This window comes from Marasmius oreades, chromosome 3 (assembly GCF_018924745.1).
Source record: "Marasmius oreades isolate 03SP1 chromosome 3, whole genome shotgun sequence".
Lineage (NCBI taxonomy): Eukaryota > Fungi > Basidiomycota > Agaricomycetes > Agaricales > Marasmiaceae > Marasmius > Marasmius oreades.
The window spans coordinates 4,169,570-4,186,087 of record NC_057325.1 but is presented as its reverse complement, the minus strand read 5'-3'; the positions used below and the strand labels follow the sequence as shown (position 1 = coordinate 4,186,087).

General features: G+C 46.8%; 6 protein-coding genes across 6 annotated transcripts; 4 read left to right on the top strand and 2 right to left on the bottom strand.

Moving 5' to 3' along the window:
* Positions 1-1,516: 1,516 nt before the first annotated feature.
* On the bottom strand, positions 1,517-2,432 carry E1B28_006731 (uncharacterized protein; the record flags this gene model as incomplete). Its single annotated transcript, XM_043151425.1, has 3 exons — positions 2,169-2,432; positions 1,663-2,109; positions 1,517-1,606 (listed from the first exon to the last, which is right to left on the bottom strand). The coding sequence occupies exons 2-3, from the start codon at positions 1,984-1,986 to the stop codon at positions 1,517-1,519; spliced, it is 414 nt and encodes a 137-aa protein (XP_043012520.1). The 5' UTR covers positions 1,987-2,109; positions 2,169-2,432.
* Positions 2,433-3,249: 817 nt separating this feature from the next.
* On the top strand, positions 3,250-5,501 carry E1B28_006730 (uncharacterized protein). Its single transcript, XM_043151424.1, has 10 exons — positions 3,250-3,382; positions 3,442-3,546; positions 3,600-3,728; positions 3,782-3,947; positions 4,004-4,087; positions 4,139-4,238; positions 4,292-4,409; positions 4,465-4,587; positions 4,640-5,076; positions 5,131-5,501. The coding sequence occupies exons 1-10, from the start codon at positions 3,302-3,304 to the stop codon at positions 5,303-5,305; spliced, it is 1,518 nt and encodes a 505-aa protein (XP_043012519.1). The 5' UTR covers positions 3,250-3,301; the 3' UTR covers positions 5,306-5,501.
* A 54-nt stretch (positions 5,502-5,555) lies between these two features.
* Positions 5,556-7,766, bottom strand: E1B28_006729 (uncharacterized protein). The gene is made up of 8 exons (XM_043151423.1): positions 7,269-7,766; positions 6,793-7,214; positions 6,604-6,735; positions 6,448-6,549; positions 6,269-6,395; positions 6,101-6,214; positions 5,981-6,042; positions 5,556-5,926 (listed from the first exon to the last, which is right to left on the bottom strand). The coding sequence occupies exons 1-8, from the start codon at positions 7,570-7,572 to the stop codon at positions 5,786-5,788; spliced, it is 1,404 nt and encodes a 467-aa protein (XP_043012518.1). The 5' UTR covers positions 7,573-7,766; the 3' UTR covers positions 5,556-5,785.
* Positions 7,767-9,396: 1,630 nt separating this feature from the next.
* Positions 9,397-10,687, top strand: E1B28_006728 (uncharacterized protein; the record flags this gene model as incomplete). The annotated part of the gene is made up of 7 exons (XM_043151422.1): positions 9,397-9,578; positions 9,637-9,677; positions 9,738-9,755; positions 9,810-10,003; positions 10,056-10,200; positions 10,253-10,460; positions 10,513-10,687. The coding sequence occupies 7 exons, from the start codon at positions 9,397-9,399 to the stop codon at positions 10,685-10,687; spliced, it is 963 nt and encodes a 320-aa protein (XP_043012517.1).
* Positions 10,688-12,068: 1,381 nt separating this feature from the next.
* Positions 12,069-14,765, top strand: E1B28_006727 (uncharacterized protein; the record flags this gene model as incomplete). Its single annotated transcript, XM_043151421.1, has 4 exons — positions 12,069-12,982; positions 13,042-13,266; positions 13,328-14,546; positions 14,598-14,765. The coding sequence occupies 4 exons, from the start codon at positions 12,069-12,071 to the stop codon at positions 14,763-14,765; spliced, it is 2,526 nt and encodes an 841-aa protein (XP_043012516.1).
* Positions 14,766-15,731: 966 nt separating this feature from the next.
* Positions 15,732-16,351, top strand: E1B28_006726 (uncharacterized protein; the record flags this gene model as incomplete). The annotated part of the gene is made up of 4 exons (XM_043151420.1): positions 15,732-15,763; positions 15,817-15,934; positions 15,991-16,107; positions 16,160-16,351. 4 exons carry the CDS (start codon positions 15,732-15,734, stop codon positions 16,349-16,351), a joined length of 459 nt encoding a protein of 152 aa, XP_043012515.1.
* Between the last annotated feature and the right edge of the window lie 167 nt (positions 16,352-16,518).

Here is a 16,518-nt window from a genome sequence, read left to right as displayed (position 1 = left end):
TTATCATGGCCTATATAACTCCGCCGTAATTTTCTTGTTTGGTTATCATTAGGGTAACAAGATATCTGTGAGACATATTGGTGGATGATCATCTTGGAATCAGATAATATTTATTACCATCACCTGTAGAGTAGTAGATAGGTGTATTCTAATCGTGGGACCTTCTGTACATAGTAGGTAGGGCGTGCGCGCGTGTGTAACGCAATCAAAATTGCTAACACCTGGTGCAATCCCAGCCAAGAAGAAATTAGCACAAAGTAAGAGCTTGTACATATAATTGCCTTGATGAGTATCTAAGTTAAAATAGAATGTAATAGCATATTAAATATATAGATTGTATACAGAACTGCAACTGAAGAAACAGTACGAAATGCCTGATTGAAGAACTGGTATTAGTCCGGTAATCCCATATGCCGAGATTCGCCATATACGGAAGTAATTTTTTAGTAACGTGGCTCCCTTATGATAAACCTATATAATCTGCATAATTGCTTATCTACATTATAACTTGTCACCTTAGTTACAGCGGCGGTCAACGGGCGGTCGTGATTATGGTGTACCCCCGCCGTTATACTCCAGGATACTCCAGGATACTCCACCTTATCATCTGACAGGGATGTTATCCCGATTACAGGGCATGATATCACAGACACGTGAATATCTTCGAGTATCCGAACCCCCGTTTTTTTGTGATGTGCCACCGTTGATAGACCCCTCCTTGGTTGGATTGGTCGTGTCTTCTTTCACAACGTTTCCCACAATCACGTCAGTTCACTCTCTTTCTCTGTATCTTACTCTTTCTAACCGGTAGGTATGCCGTGATTTCCGAAGGTCTCTCATCACATATTTTCCGACATTCCTTTTTGTACGTGTCAAAGTTAGATCATCTCTCCCACCTCTCCATAGTTCCTCATGGTTATTCAGACAATCAGCCAGAAGTTACAGCGCGTATAAGGACCGTTCTTAAAGATCATTACAATTTTGATTCGACGGTACGACCACCCCCCCCCCTGACCAACGTGTCTTTCGCTAATTGTCGTTGACAGAATACGTTTCGAGCTCTGTACCGCACTTTCACACAGTGCGAATTCGTCGAGGACGAGGGTGACGTTGTGTTTTACAAGAACAGAGAGGGGAAGCCTGCCCGACAGGTTGCTCAACTTAGTGATCGTAGATGAATTCGGACTTTCAACTTTGTGCAACTTTTCATTTACTTTGTGACGCTGCGTTCTTTGCTTGCATGTTATTTACATACACTGCAGGATTTCAGACCGGTTCATTAATTACTTCAGGAACTTTATAGAGCTTGTTACTCACCGTGTATCCATACTAGTATATCGTGTATGTTACCTTGAGCGAAGGGTATTGGGCTTCCTCCAGAGATGCTGCACACTTTTAGCTGACCCGGATCATTGTCGAGCGGGACGGCGGGGAGAGGTGGAAAACCACCGCCTTTCGAACTTTTTCTTCATGAGCGCCGGTACTAACTAGCCGGCCAACCGGCGGACATCGATTCTCATGAATCACCATCTGAAAGGCAAGTGGAGACATTGGAGGAAGGTGGTGTTGTTGGTGAGGTCGATGCTTCGTTGGACCGCACTTTGACCTGGGGAAAGAAAAGGTGAGAGATAGGATACTGATGTAGAAGGCATTGTCATTTACCTCCAAATCGACCTCCTCGGTCCTTTCTTCCAACAAGTACACGAGCCGGTCGGAAATAACATTCAACTCCCTTCGGCTGAAAAATTGAATATTGAATAGACTTACGTCTCTCACAAACAAAAACACAACCCGGATCGCTGCTGGTACCACACCCAAGCCGGCCATCCTTCTCCATCCTTCATGTGATCGCGTATACGTTTGATACGACCATACGACCCGTAGACGTATGGGCGAATATTCTTGGATGTATAATGGATGCGGCCTCTGATCTGTTGGTATATTTATGAGCTGAAAGAAAAACCGAGTAGAAAACTCCAAAATCATGGCAAAGTCGGATATAGAACAGGGGTGCTACCCAAATCCTAATCCACACAGGCGCAGTAGCAGCAGTACACATGTTTGCTGGGTCTGTATCCTAAAGAGTTCTGACTGAGCACCTGGACAAGTCTACAAGAATTGAGAGGAGCGTCAGTGATAGTGTAAATCAAGGATACGGTGATACGCACCGCGGATATGCCGTCGCACTGCGGCCAACCGTTCCACTACCAGGTGTAAATCAGATGCTACCAAGTTACATAGCTACAGCCGCAGGAATATGCATATTGGATTGGGCGTACCGGAGCATAGGTGGGGTTTACGGGAGAGCAAGCATCGGAGGCAGGGAGTAAGGAACGCGCGTCAGCCGGGCCTCTTAGTTTCGTTTCCCACACGACTCAAACCAGTGGCGGCTACCGGCTAGCCGCGCGTACATGTCGACGCGACTACTCCCGAACTCTTCTTGACAGACGAGGCAGCTGTCACTTCTAAGCTCCGAAAGTTGGTGGGTTTGTCTGTCTATATGTCTACACTCTGTTCCCAGATTCCCTCTGATTCAATATTTGTTTAGCCTTTTCTATTCAAGATTCAATCAACATGGGCACAACACCTGTTAGTGATCCTAAGGCAACGGTTAGCAGTGCTAGAAAATGGCCGTAGGTCGAATAGAAAAGACATTCTTGTGTGCTCACCTACCGTCTTAACCAATTCCGATGAAGACCGATCGTTGTGACGGTACTATCGCCTGAGGCCTCATGAACGAGAAATTTATCCAAGCCTCGAAAAAGCCGATATCAGAGTTTCAAAATTCCAGTTACCTTCGGTCTTCATTAATATTTTCCCTCGCAGATCCTACTCTTGGTTGTAGCACGTGGCATACAAGCATCTAAACAATAGGACAACTGGTTGATAGTACAACACGACAAAACCATTGCGAACCGTGCGCCCAGCACAACAGTGGTCTCCGAAAGCGTAGCTTTTGATTTTCTTTTCCGATTGGTATATTTATTGAACGGGTATCGAGCTCAGAGTGGAGGGCGAACAATAATTTATCCCCAATTTGTTTCAGCTTCCGAGCGGGGCGGGCGTTGTTGTCACCACCACCACAAACTTAGTTGTCTGGGTGCCAAAGCTTGGCACAAAACGTGAGTCGAAAACTATGTGAGTCGGGTTTCGGAGCTCGAGAACATGTGGGACTTTTCAATTTGCAGGTCTTTGGAGGTCATGGTCTTCTCGGTGGTACACTCGGTGTGTACGGTCTTTTCGGTGTACCTTATAGCATGCACTTGACACCTCTGAGGCTCTGCTTGCTCCCCAACACGACATGAACACCTTGAGCCTATTTGTCTTGCTGGTCTCAATATTTCTTGTTACAAAATTATATGACCGTGGATGCCAAGCTCAGGTGTGTCTCTTTTCCATCTGCTTTCAATGTTGAACCAGTTTTAAGGACCTGTATACCAGAGAGGTTTACCATCTAATGGATTCTCCTCCGTATTCTCTTCTTATATCAATGGGATACTCGACTGTGTGGATGGCAGAGATGCTATTCGAAGAGCATGCTCCAAGGTGCGTTGTTGGGCTCTCTGGATGCTGTGAGAAGTGCTCAGGTAGCTTTCAAGTACGGAAATGAGCTGTTTACTTTCTGTCAGCTCGGGAACTGGGTTGTGCTTGTTCATACTCCCCATCACTTGCGTGACCTCTGCAATGCATCCGAGGACATTCTCTCTATGGAAGGAGCCGCAGCTGAGGTGATCCCCAATCTTGCGGTTATCATTCTCCGTGTACTGACCTAATCCCACAGCTGTTACAGCTCGGGAACACTGTTGGTCCTGAATTCGGCGAAACTTACCACATCCCTGTTATACGAACATCTATGAACCTCCATATGGCCCAACTACTTCCCTCCATACTAAACGAAATGGAGTGTTGCTTCAAGCGATACGTTGATACGCGCTTGGTTGGTGGTGGTACGTCCTGAATTTTGTATTCGTGGATTCTATGACGAACAACTTTTCTCTTTCAGAATGGACTCCCTTCAAAGCGCTGGACACGCTGTCCCGTATGATGTGCCAGACGAGTAATAGAGCTTTCGTCGGATTGCCACTCTGTAAGCCTGACTCTTGTGGGGTGCTTATGATTTGACTGAGTCCGCCTTTAGGTCGAAACGAGGAGTACATCGACGTAACATCTCGGTTCGCATCTCAAGTACTTTTTGCTGGATCCATTATGAAAATGCTCGTTCCTCGGATGCTACGGAAGTTCGTCTCTTAAAATTTGATGATCCTCCTTGATTGCTGAGCTCAATTCTTAGGCCAATTGGATTAATATATAGATCAATTTATCGCCATCACCGTCGTATCTTGAAGCTGGCAAAGCCCATCATTGAAGAGCGCAAGAAAGAGAGACATTTTTCGAAGGAACATCCGACCGTTCGTTGGAGTTGACTGTCATGTTGTCATTTCTCATTGTTATTTCTGTTTATAGGAGGATATGATCGGATGGCTGTTGGATGCGGCTTCCGACTCGGACGAATTTGAACCGTCGGCGGAGTCTCTTGCTATGCGCTTACTAAACGTCAATTTTGTTGCGTTACACACCACAACGAAGGTGAGCCAGTATTACTATTTTATGTTCTGGGTAGCTGAAGTCACGTCGCTAGATCTTTGTCCATGCACTCTACCACCTAGCCGCCAATCCGCAATACATTCTGGAATTACGCCAGGAAGCCGAGCAACTTCTCGATAAGGACCATCCTGATCGATGGTCGAAGGAGGCGCTAGGTCGCTGCGTCAAACTAGATAGTTTCTTCAAGGAGACACTTCGAGTTAATGTCATTTCCGCTCTTACTCTTCCACGTTTGGCGGTAAAAGATTTCCGGTTCTCGGATGGCACACAGGTATCGGCCGGGCATTATGTGGCTTGTGCATCCGAGGCGGTTCAGAGGGACTCTAAAGTATACCCAAGTCCAGATGAGTTTCGACCGTTTCGGTTCGTTGTCCCGACGAGCGAAGAGGAGCATTCATTGCAGGGATGGCCGAATAGGATGACGAGCACTTCGGAGACGTTTCCTGCGTTTGGAGGGGGCCGGCATTTGTGGTGAGCTTTCCCCGTAATTCCGAGGCTCTATGACTTGGGTTAAGTTGTTTACAGTCCTGGTCGCTTCTTTGCTGCTATGGTAATGAAGATGTTCATGGCATATCTGGTGTTGAATTACGATGTCAAAATGCCTCGTGATGGTGTACGTCCCGCGGATGAGTGGTTGGGACCGTTGTGCAGTCCTGCTACACGTGCGCATGTACTTTTCCGCAAGAGGCAGGTACTTTAGAAGTTGGACAGTAAGCGTTTGGCATCTGTTCACACTGCGGACTAAAGGGACGGCAATCCTTCTGACGGAGCGGCAGAGTTTTTGTACCTGGTTTTGAAGTAGGTGATACATTACTACATTAGGACCTTTTCTGATGCGAAATAACTCCCGTATTTTCTGTGTTTTCTTGTTTTGTGCTTATGGAATATGTTGTGGGTGCGAGATAATGAGTCCTTCAACACAAATGCCGCCCCCGGCCCCGCCTGGTCATCATCCTATTCGGCCATTCCTGAGACCTTCGCTCGTTGGGACAACTAATTGGAACGGCCGAAGCTCATTTTGACCTTGGACATACCTTACAGTTCCTGATGCCACCTCAGATGCAATAGCCACATAATAGCGTGTGCCATCCGAAAAAGCGGAAGGGTATGGATTCAACACAAAGCGTTCCCCAGTATTACAGCGAGAGCCATTGTTGATAAGTAACAGAAAACATATCATCTACTTTTCGTCACTCCAAGCAGGCTTGCTAAGTTCCGTGTACTTCGCGACCTTTAGTCGTGAGCTGGGAGGGATACCCTTGTCGTCGAGTGCATGTGGGTGTCCGCCGTTGAGAATACCGACGCGTTTCATTGCGAGTAGCTGAATTAGAAACGGTGAGAGTATGAAGGGCGGCGACAACTGGACACAACTCACATTGTGCGCAGCATTTGAATGGTCATACACACCACCAAAGAATGCCGTGGTTGCATCTTTCCCTACGAGAGCACGTACCATATTAACATACGAAGGTCGAAAACGTTGAAATAACTTTACCGATGAACTTGCGAATTAAATGAGCGCCTCCAGGATGTTCCTCACTGAAGCCCGAAAGGTCGTGGATGAATCCGGCGATGAGAATCAACGGTCTATTCGCAGATTGGTTTTGGACTGGAAGGGCAAATATGTCATCTGAGAAGAGACAAAGATTGTAACAAGCCATACAAGTCTCCCAAGAGACCACCGGTAGGTCATTGCTATCAGCCGGCCAATTCAAGCCGTCCTGGACCTCCTTCAACTTCTTGAGCTGCATAGTCAATTGCCCCTTGCGAATCTCGTTGTCGGGGAATCTCTAGACGTTCGCAGATGAAGACGAATAAATCATGAGTGTAACTCAAACACACCTTCAGATGGCTGGCCGACCCAAGCTTGGACAGGACCCAGATAGTCCATTTCGTGGGGTCGTACTGATACCATTTGATAGCATTTCGGAAGTCCATGGGGAACTAGGGAAAAAAAGAAATTAGGATACCCGTAACTAGAGGGGTTAACGATCTGACCTGGTGGTGGAAGTTGTGGTAACCTTCACCAGCGGTCAAAAAGGCGGTAATCATGTGGTCGCGGGGTGTATGCTTGTCATCGAATGGTGCTTCACCTAACCAGTGTGCAAGAGAGTTAACACAGAACGTAGACTGGAATAAAGAAAAACATGAGCACATCACCGTCCCGTACACGGAAGAATCACTTACTTGATGCACAACCACCAACCGCAAAATACTAGCGTAAACAAATCCACCCTTCGCGTCGCCCCATCCGTAATGGGCAACCAACGTCGGGATAAGGAGTGCAAAAGTCGCGGCCAACCGATAGTAGTATTTGTGTTGCCACTTGACTACAGGGTTGCGCCTGAGGTCGCTAACGTCCGCTACACCTGGCTTTCTCCTTGGTCGTAGAAGCATCCATCCAACGTGGGAGTACCAGAAACCGTTGTGCGCATTGTACGGGTCAAGGTCGGTGTCAGTGTATCGGTGGTGAGCGCGGTGAGCTCTAGCCCACCACCCGATGGAACCTTGAACAGATCCGGCACCAAGACAAGCGAGGACGTATTGGAGGGGAAGTGAGGCGTTGTATGCGCGATGGGCCCAAAGACGGTGATAGCCAGCGGACATACCTAAACAGCTTGTGAATCACAAAGAAATGGCACGCCAGACGTGAGTACACTCACCCAGACCAGATAAAAAAAGGTAAACTACACTCCAGATGAATGTCTCCACCCTCAAACTCGTATAATAAGCACCAATGAAACCGATGATGGGAAGACCAAAAATGGCGGTGAAATTCCTCCACTGAATCTCATTCAAGATATTGGACCATGTAATGGGAGGCAACTGTTTCGTTGTTTTGAGGATGTGGTCGACGTAATTGTCAGGAATATTGAGGTCGGCGGGCTCGTCGTCCCTGGACGTCGTCTCGAAGGACGACTTTTCGTGGGGGAAGAACTTCGCCTTCGCATCGAAAACATCGGACATGGCGGCACAGTGGAAGTGAAAGTGAAAGAAGGACGGAAAATTGACATTCAGAGCGGCCCACGTTTTGAATTTCGTGCCTTGGGTGTAGGGGCTAAAATTACAATTACTGTAGAAAGTTCGTTACACTTGACGGTGATCGTAAATTAGATCGCTCGTTGTGTGGTTCCCGTGTGGGACCATACCTTGGACGGCGTGGTGAATAACGCGATGTGACAGTGGACGTAAGTGACGACTGGCACCTGAAGTTGACAACATCAGGAAAAACCCAAAACACCAATTGGCGCGAATCAGGGATAATTTGTACCAATTCTCCCTAAGGCGCCAAATTGGTGACGGTTAGTTCGTTTGGCGGAATTTCAATAATCAAACATCCCCCTTTTTTCATTATCACTAATTTGACCTTATTCCCACTATTTTGCATGCTTTAGTTGCCTTTGTTTGACACATATTTTCATATTTTTCTTACAAATAGTAACTTATTTCACAAGTTGAAGAGCACATTAATTATATTAATGGTAGTTACGATAAAATACATGTGGTAAATAATTAATATATACATAGAAGAATCAACATCTTTTTTCCAGTCGCAAACTGAAAAGACCTGCGTGCCCTTGAGTAAAAACTTGGATCAGACAAAAAAGCTTACTCACAGTGACGGTTGCTTGAAGACGAGTCGAGGCATTGACGACGGTCCTTGCACATACAAATTTCATGTTTTTCTAAAAATTTAATAAAAAAAAACTGAGCTTGCACCTAAGCAAATGTATGTACGGACCTTACCTGCTAAGTCGGACTCATCCACATTGTGCGTCAGTTCCTCTCTGTTCTTTGCTTCACGCCTCAACCTACGCCATGTTATTGGAATTGATATAAGCATGATATAAGCCGGGTACTTACTTTGACTTGCAGTTTCGGCAGCCTTCTTTTTCTGAGTAGCATGAAGTACATGAGGGAAGGAAAAAAGGAGGGAAAGAACGAGGTAAGTACAGTACAGTATATAAGGAGGATACCGTGTGACGTGTTGTGCTGTCAATACCCGGCCCTCGGATAAATCGGAGATCTCGGCGGTAACTTAGAAATGTACTTAGAATTTTCAACTGTCTTCGGACTTGCGCCGACTCAGCTAAGTAATTCAGCAAAAAGCACATGCATAAAGTTCTCTCTGTGGCTCACCATTTTATAGTAACCTGTGTCATAGTTCATGGATGCAATGTCTTCTGGCTTTCTATATGTGTGGAATTCACAAACTTGGTACTAATTTGTACTAATTATTTTTGGCATTATGAACAGCATTCTAATTACCAACTAATTAGTGCTAATTAGTGCTAAGCAGACAAATTTGAGTCAATTATCTCAGTTGGTCGAATCTGCACAAATTCACACCAATTCGTATTTTGGGTTTTTCCTGATGAAGACCACGTCCCCGCCATGATGCATGACCACTGAAGTACTGACTGTTCTTTTGCGTGCGACGCCGTCGGCCATCTATTTGCAAAGAAAGTCGCCCAGTTGAGAGCTAAGGGCCACGGTTTCGGTACTCGAGAACATGCTCAGGGGTGCTCAGGGGTGAGAGGCGTCTTCGGGTCATCCTTCGGGGGCATGGCCTTTTCGGTCTTGCCAGCGGTACTGAGCTTATATATACTGTACTGTATTACATGTTCATACCTTCTTCGGTGGTATCGGTGGTATCGGTCCTGTAGCTACAAGGCCATTTCGGTGTCATCGGTGCAAAACACCTACATGGCAGAATTCACCTTTTTTCAGAATTCCCCACCACACTCTCCGATGCCTGCATATGTCGAAATAATATCTGGCTGACTAACCATGCCATCTCCTGCCCACCGCTTTCTATCCCTCACCTTGCAACTTAAACGTTGGAAGATGGCCCCAAGCCTGACTTACAAGCAAGCAACAGACACACAATCTCACCCCAAATGGACTGTTACTTTGAAGGATATACCGAGCTGGCACTGTGACAATGTGTATATTCTTACTGGATACCGAAGGCAAGGATTTATTGAGAGGTCTAAGTTAAGTTATCTTACTATCCTGGTTAAAATTTAGGCCACAAGACTGGAGAGGTTGTGTTCATTCCATCTATGCTTGTGCGTACTCCTAGAAATCTCCAGTGATCTTCATTGTCTTGGATTATAACTCTATTACAGATCTGCATAACGAAACCGGTGAGAGGAACTGAATCAAATGGGAGATTCTATTCAATCCGAATGAACTTCCAGGAAATATACACACTCACCTGTGGCCTGGTGTACTTTCTCTATATTTTATGGTCACAGTCAATCCATCGCAGCTCACATCTGGCCGAACGACATGGGTGGACTCGGCAGTGTTTTCGATCTTCTTTGCCTCAGCCGCATTTTCTCTACTGTCTAGCGCAGCATGGCACACGGCGACCGCTCATCAATCCCCAGAAGTACGTTGTTGTGAAATGATATACGCCCATGTTCCTCACGTAAGTTTGTTAGGTCTGCTCTCGTTGCAATGCCTTGGATTATGTTGGAATCATCATTCTGAACGCGGGCTCCTCCTGTTCGTCGCTCTACTATGGATTCTTCTGTGAATCAGAGACTCTAAGTCTCTATAGCTCAATTGTTCTCTTACTGAATGCCGGTATGTACTGACTCTAGTCCTCAATGTCGTAGTCTGACTTTGGTTTGCTCAGCGGCAGCCTTTGTTATTATTGATCCCGAATATGCAAAACCCACACACATCGCTCTGCGCACTACGATCTTCATAGGACTAGGGGCTTTCTCTGTAATTCCGGTCTTTCACTGGCTTATTGTACATGGACCGGCGACGACACTTACGGCGATGGGTGTGAAATGGTTCATCTTATCCGGATCCGCCTACATTGGAGGTGCCTTGCTGTAGTAAGTTCCGTGGCCTGTTCATTAGTATAGTCGCCGACACTTATATTTTCAGTGCTAACCGGATCCCAGAATGTTTCCATCCCGGTACTTATGACTATCTCTTCAACTCCCATCAGATCCTCCACGTCTGCGTGGCAATGGCTGTTTACTTCCATTACAAGTTCATGTCCATAGCGCTTGATTATTCCCATACCCAGTCTAGATGTACACAACCCGTTTTTCTGTGAAATCGTTTATGATTTGTTTATGCTAGGGTTTAGAAATATATAGATCCAGGACGTGGTTGTCTGTTGAGCGCTCCAGTGACGAGAAAGCTGCCCATTCAAACTCTGACTCCGATCCGAAGTGAATCTGCACGCTACTGCACTCCGAAAATGCAGGCCAAACAATTCGCCGAGAACTGCTCCGACACTCTACAAGGTCCCTGTCACGTCTGACCCTCGAATCCATCGCGACCGCCTAACCTCCCCCCCCCAGAAAACCATTGTTCACAGGCTAATCCCTCCATATTTGAAGACCGCCGAGTTTCTGACGGAAGGGACCTTCAGTCGCATCGCTTTGATACATTGAGCATATGCATATTTTCAAGCAAATCCGGCTCAAGCATTACAGTGGTCGCTTCACAGTTATCCGAATAATTGTAGGCCGCTTTCAAAAAAAACTTGCGTTTACAAATCACTCCACCTGCTCCAATACTGATATCATAGTCTCACATATGGACCCACAGACTCGACTCACTCTATAGCCTATTGTATAAGCTACGAAGTCGGCGGAAGGCTCGTGTACTGTAGCCACTGAAATGCGATATTTTTGACGGCCATTGTCCTCGAAGATACTGCGTGATGTAGACATTTTCTTTTGAGGGTGCACGTATCGAAAGTTTCCCATAATTGACGGTGGTGGTGAGTGAAGTAAATCTTGTATTGAAAGGGCTAAATAGATATTGAATCATGGAAGGTTTTAGGGTATAATGTGGATATGGAGACTAATGCACTCACCAAATTTCAGACCCTACAAGTGACAGCTACGTCGTCGAGCTCGCCGTCGAGGGAAGAGTCGAATCACACGTCGACAGGACGGTATGTAAATTGGAGCAGGTGGAGTGATTTGTAACACAAGTTTTTTTTTTTGAAAGCGGCCTACAATTATTCGGATAACTGTAATCAGCCAAAGATCACAGTTCATCCCGTACCAAACATAGTCAGTGGGCTGATAAACGTTCAAGTTCAACGCTGGCAACGCCCTCGGTATAGAATTGTATACAATGGAAGCGCTCCGAAGTGATTCCCACCCGATTTTTCTGCGTTTTCATTGGTTCCGGTCCCGTTCGTCATAGACCATCCCGTTACTCCTCATTCATGTGGGCACGGAAAGCGGCGTGACAGTCCAGTTCTCCTTTCTCCTTCACGAACGCTAAAGAAAACGTTCTTCCTTTCTCCCAATGCCAACTTATACCGGCGTTGGGTCAATTAAGGAACGAAAACTCGTAGTGGTGGATGAACGTTAACTCGTGTGTGCCCTTCTTCCCGTAATGAGACGATAGTCCTTAGCAGTTTTTTTTTCCTTTCTAGAAGTAATCAGGCCCCTCCGTCTTCAATTACTTTTTCCATGTCAAGCTCGTCCGCTACCCAAACTACCACGAGTGTGGATACATTTTCCTCATCTTCATTGTCATCTGCTGTTGTCACCTCTCCCCCCACAAACGTTACCTCGAACTCCCAGACAGCTGCAGATAAAACCACGACCACGACCACCCCTTCGTCTGTATTCGATACAGAATCCACTCTCTCAACTTTACCCCTTCCCTCTTCAATATCAACCACTAATGATGACGGTTCTACTTCCTCGGCTTCTTCTACAGACACGACTGCTGCATCCATTACAACCTCTGTAACTTCCGATACTTCTCCACAAGCCCCTCCTACTCTCACGTCCGTTGACACCACTTCAGTGGATACCTTCACAACTACGTCCATCACTTCTCAGTCAATAGCCACGGATCCTACGTCAGTCGAATCGCAAACCACGGGTGGTGCAACACCAGCCACCACTGACACTAGTCTTATATCAGGTGAATCGCAGACTACCACAGGTGTTGCGGGAACGGAACCTACTACTGCTGCCACCAGTCCCACAACCGTGGTTGACACCACCTCAGAAACGTTTACCACTGTCACGAGTACAGGTGACACAACCACGACTGTAACCGATACCATCTCCGAAACATCTACTACTGTATCTGAGCAAGCAACCACCACGAGTACCGATGGCACTACCACCGATACCGATACACGTTCAAATACTGGGGCGAAAAGCGAGTCCCAATCCATCTCCACGATACATACCGTCACTGAGACAGAATCAGGCTCTGTCTTTGACACGCAGATAGTACCGGAAACTAGCACTCACGCTACCTCAGCTATGCCTCTCCAAATGGTTTCTTCGACCCGTATCGCAGTTGGCTTTACGTTGAAGGGCATATCTACCACTCCTCCAAGTGTTACTGAGACTCTGTCGACGTCGTACGTTTTATTTTGTTTCCCCTCGATGCGATCTTTCCATTGATGCTCTCAGTTGACAGGACCGAAACATTGACTAATGTTAATACCTCCGATCTGGGCATCCTCACTCAAAATACCGTGCATGTAGCAGAAGCACTCACTCTTTCTTCCGTCGAATTCAAGACGTTTGTCACCACGGAGTTTGCAACCTCCACACTCTCCGATGGGAAAATAACCATCGTTCCCACTTTAACAAAAACTATGACTGGAACCGTAAAGCCTACCTACACCCTTCAGCCGGACGAGTACGCTTTTTTAAAAATTCACTTTGTTTTAACCGATCACTAATAACTTGACGTTTGACAGGTTTGAGCGAAAAAAAGGACCTGTTATCGGCGGCATTGTCGCTGCCTGTCTTCTAGCGGTTATGGGAGCCTCCATCGGCATCTGGCTTTGTAGAAGGAGACGAGGACGCGTAAATGCGGGAAGACGAGCCGATTCGATTGGGTTTTGGGACGCTACTAGCGGCCGTGTACTTATTCCGGGCCATCCCTCCCTTACTGGTGACCGCTCACCCAACAGTCAAGAGTGGAGGCCCCCTCTGATCGAGGAAGTTGGCGATGACGAGGGAGAGCTCAACGCGAGGGCAAGGGGGAACATCATGTCAGAGAGAACCAGTGGTACTGGGAGCATTTTACCTGTGTCATACCAGGATCGGCGGCCTACCACACCTCCCTTGGACTCAGTTGAAGTCCATTCTTTGATGAGTACAGGACAAGACGATGACGGTACCTTAGAATTCGATCCAAGTCTCCTCTCCTCCGACGGCGGAACTCACCCACCAAATGTCAACAACTGTTCCTCGGATTTGTCGTTGAAAGGTGGCGTTCGGACTGCCTCTTTAATATCACTATCATCGGAACCAACACCGACGGCCAGCCGCTTATCCCATTCAAGTTCGAGGTCAGAACAGTCAAGAGGGACCATCAGGTCCGTTAATTCGCCGTTTGCAGACAGCAATCAAGAAGCCGTCCGTAACTCGTATTGGGGCACCACCATGCGACCGGCGACGCCACAATCGTCGTTGTCACCAGGTGATACTACCGCTCCGAAGAGAAGTGAAACAGTCGGTTTACGTATGAGCAGGAACGCGCAGAGCTCCATCACGAGTTCTGAACGAGTGTGGAAAGAAATCGAGATTGAGGATGAAACAACGAGAACTCCAGGACCCGTGGCCGTGCTTGCTATTAACCCATTCGAAACAAGGACAGCGCCATCTCTCATGTCCCAAGTATCCCTCCTAAATCCACCAACTCGACCTCGATTCCGCACGACACTTACTGAATTGATTTACCAGTCTCGGCCTCCGACTCTTCCGAGTCCTACGATACCTGCGGGTGCTTCACCAGCATTGACTGATGATGACTCTTTCCATCCTGAAGGGTTACTTGCTGATCCTGCGTATGTACAAAGTAGATGTGAGGTGAATGCCTCCCAGATGAGCTTACATAGTTTGTTGGATCATGTTGATTATTCTCGGCCGATAGTCGAGAGTTCTAGACAGTCTTCGGCATTCGATGGTGATGTGAGTCGGGATGGATTTCTGTTTCTGTCGCTGACTGACTGCTTTCACTAGATTATCTTTAGGATGTCAGGAGCGACCGATGCCAGCGCTGAGGGAGGGGTTATATCAAACTCAGCTGAAAATCCGTTCCGAGATCCAGTTCAAAACGACGAGGATCTCTTGAATGATGTTTCTCCCGTGCTGATTATGCTTCAACGGGCCACGAATGGTAAAACCTAGTCTTGTTAATATTTTGAATAGGACATAGTATGTGGATACCCCCTGCCTGTAACATCTCACTCGCTACTCTCTTTTACCCCCAGACTTTTTGCAAACGAATTTTACCTTAATTTACTGTTAGTCCTCCATGTTTTTTTTTTTTTTTTTTGCTTGTTTGCGTACACGCCTTTCAACGTTTCTTCTATGTACATATACTCCGAAAGTGATATTTTTTCTCTACACCGCGATGTGTCAAACGTCCATTCATCCGCGGCGTATTCTGTCTACATTACTATGCAATGAGCGCCCCTCTCCATCAATTGCTTACCGGACAGCCTTGATGGAGGTGTGATATTGTAGATAACCGGCCCCATTGTGCGCGTGGTACTGTAAATAACATTATGTCTTCTTCAAACGTATGCTCGAACCCTCTCTCTTCTTCTCTTGCATGTCGTCCTTCCAGTGAAAGCGCTTGTCGCTACTTCCGCTTCGCACTGTTCTGCGCCACTTCCTCGACATCATCTTTCTGACCCTGATCACAACCTTATCAGTTAAAATCAATTGTACTGTTGGTCCCAAGTTCTGTGACGAAACTTACCACATCCATGCTGTACGAACATCTGTGAACCTCCATATGGCCCGACTACTTCCCTCCATCCTAAACGAAATGGAATACTCCTTCAAGCAATATATTGATACGCGCGTAGTTGGCGGTGGTGCGCTCCAAATTTCTTATTAGCGGATCGTATTACGAACAACTTTTCCCTTTCAGAATGGACTCCCTTCCAAGCGCTGGACAGTGACACTGTCTCGTATGATATGTCAGACGACTAATCGAGCGTTCGTCGGATTGCCACTCTGTAGGCCTGGATCTTAGGAGGTTACTTATGATTTTGACTCAGTCCTCCTTTTCTTTTAGGCCGAAACGAGGAGTACATCGACTTAACATCTCGGTTCGCACATCAGGTGCTTTTTGCTGGAACCATCATGAAAATCATCGTTCCTCGGGCGCTGCGGAGGTTTGTATCTTAAAATCTAAAGATTCCCCCTGCTTAATCAGTTCAATCCTTAGGCCAATTGGGATGATATATAGATTTATTTATCGCCATCACCGTCGTATCTTGAAGCTAACAAGGCCCATCATTGAAGAGCGCAAGAAAGAGAAACAGCTTTCGAAGGAACATCCGACCGTTCGTTATGGTTGACTGTCCATGTTATCGTTTCTCATTGTTTTCTCTGTCTACAGGAGGTCATGATCGGATGGTTGATGGATGCAGCTCCCGACTCGGATGAACAGTCGGTGGAGTCTCTTGCCATGCGTTTACTGAACGTCAATTTTGTTTCGTTACACACCACAACGAAAGTGAGCCGGTGTTACTACTTTACGTTCTGCGTAGTTGAATCCACCTCGCTAGGTCTTTATTCATGCACTTTACAACCTAGCCGCCAATCCGAAATACATTCCGGAATTACGCCAGGAAGCCGAGCAAGTTCTCGATAAGGACCATCCTGATGGATGGTCGAAGGAGGCGCTAGGTCGCTGCGTCAAACTGGATAGTTTCTTCAAGGAGGCACTTCGTTGGGCTCTATCAGCCTTCCGCGTTTGACAGTAAAAGATTTCCGGTTCTCGGACGGCACACAGGTATCGGCGGGCCATTATGTGGCGGCTGCATCTGAGGTTGTTCATCAGGACTGTAAGGTATACCCAAGTCCAGATGAGTTTCGACCGTTCCGGTTCGTTGTCCCAACGAGCGAAGAGCAGGAGATGTTGAAG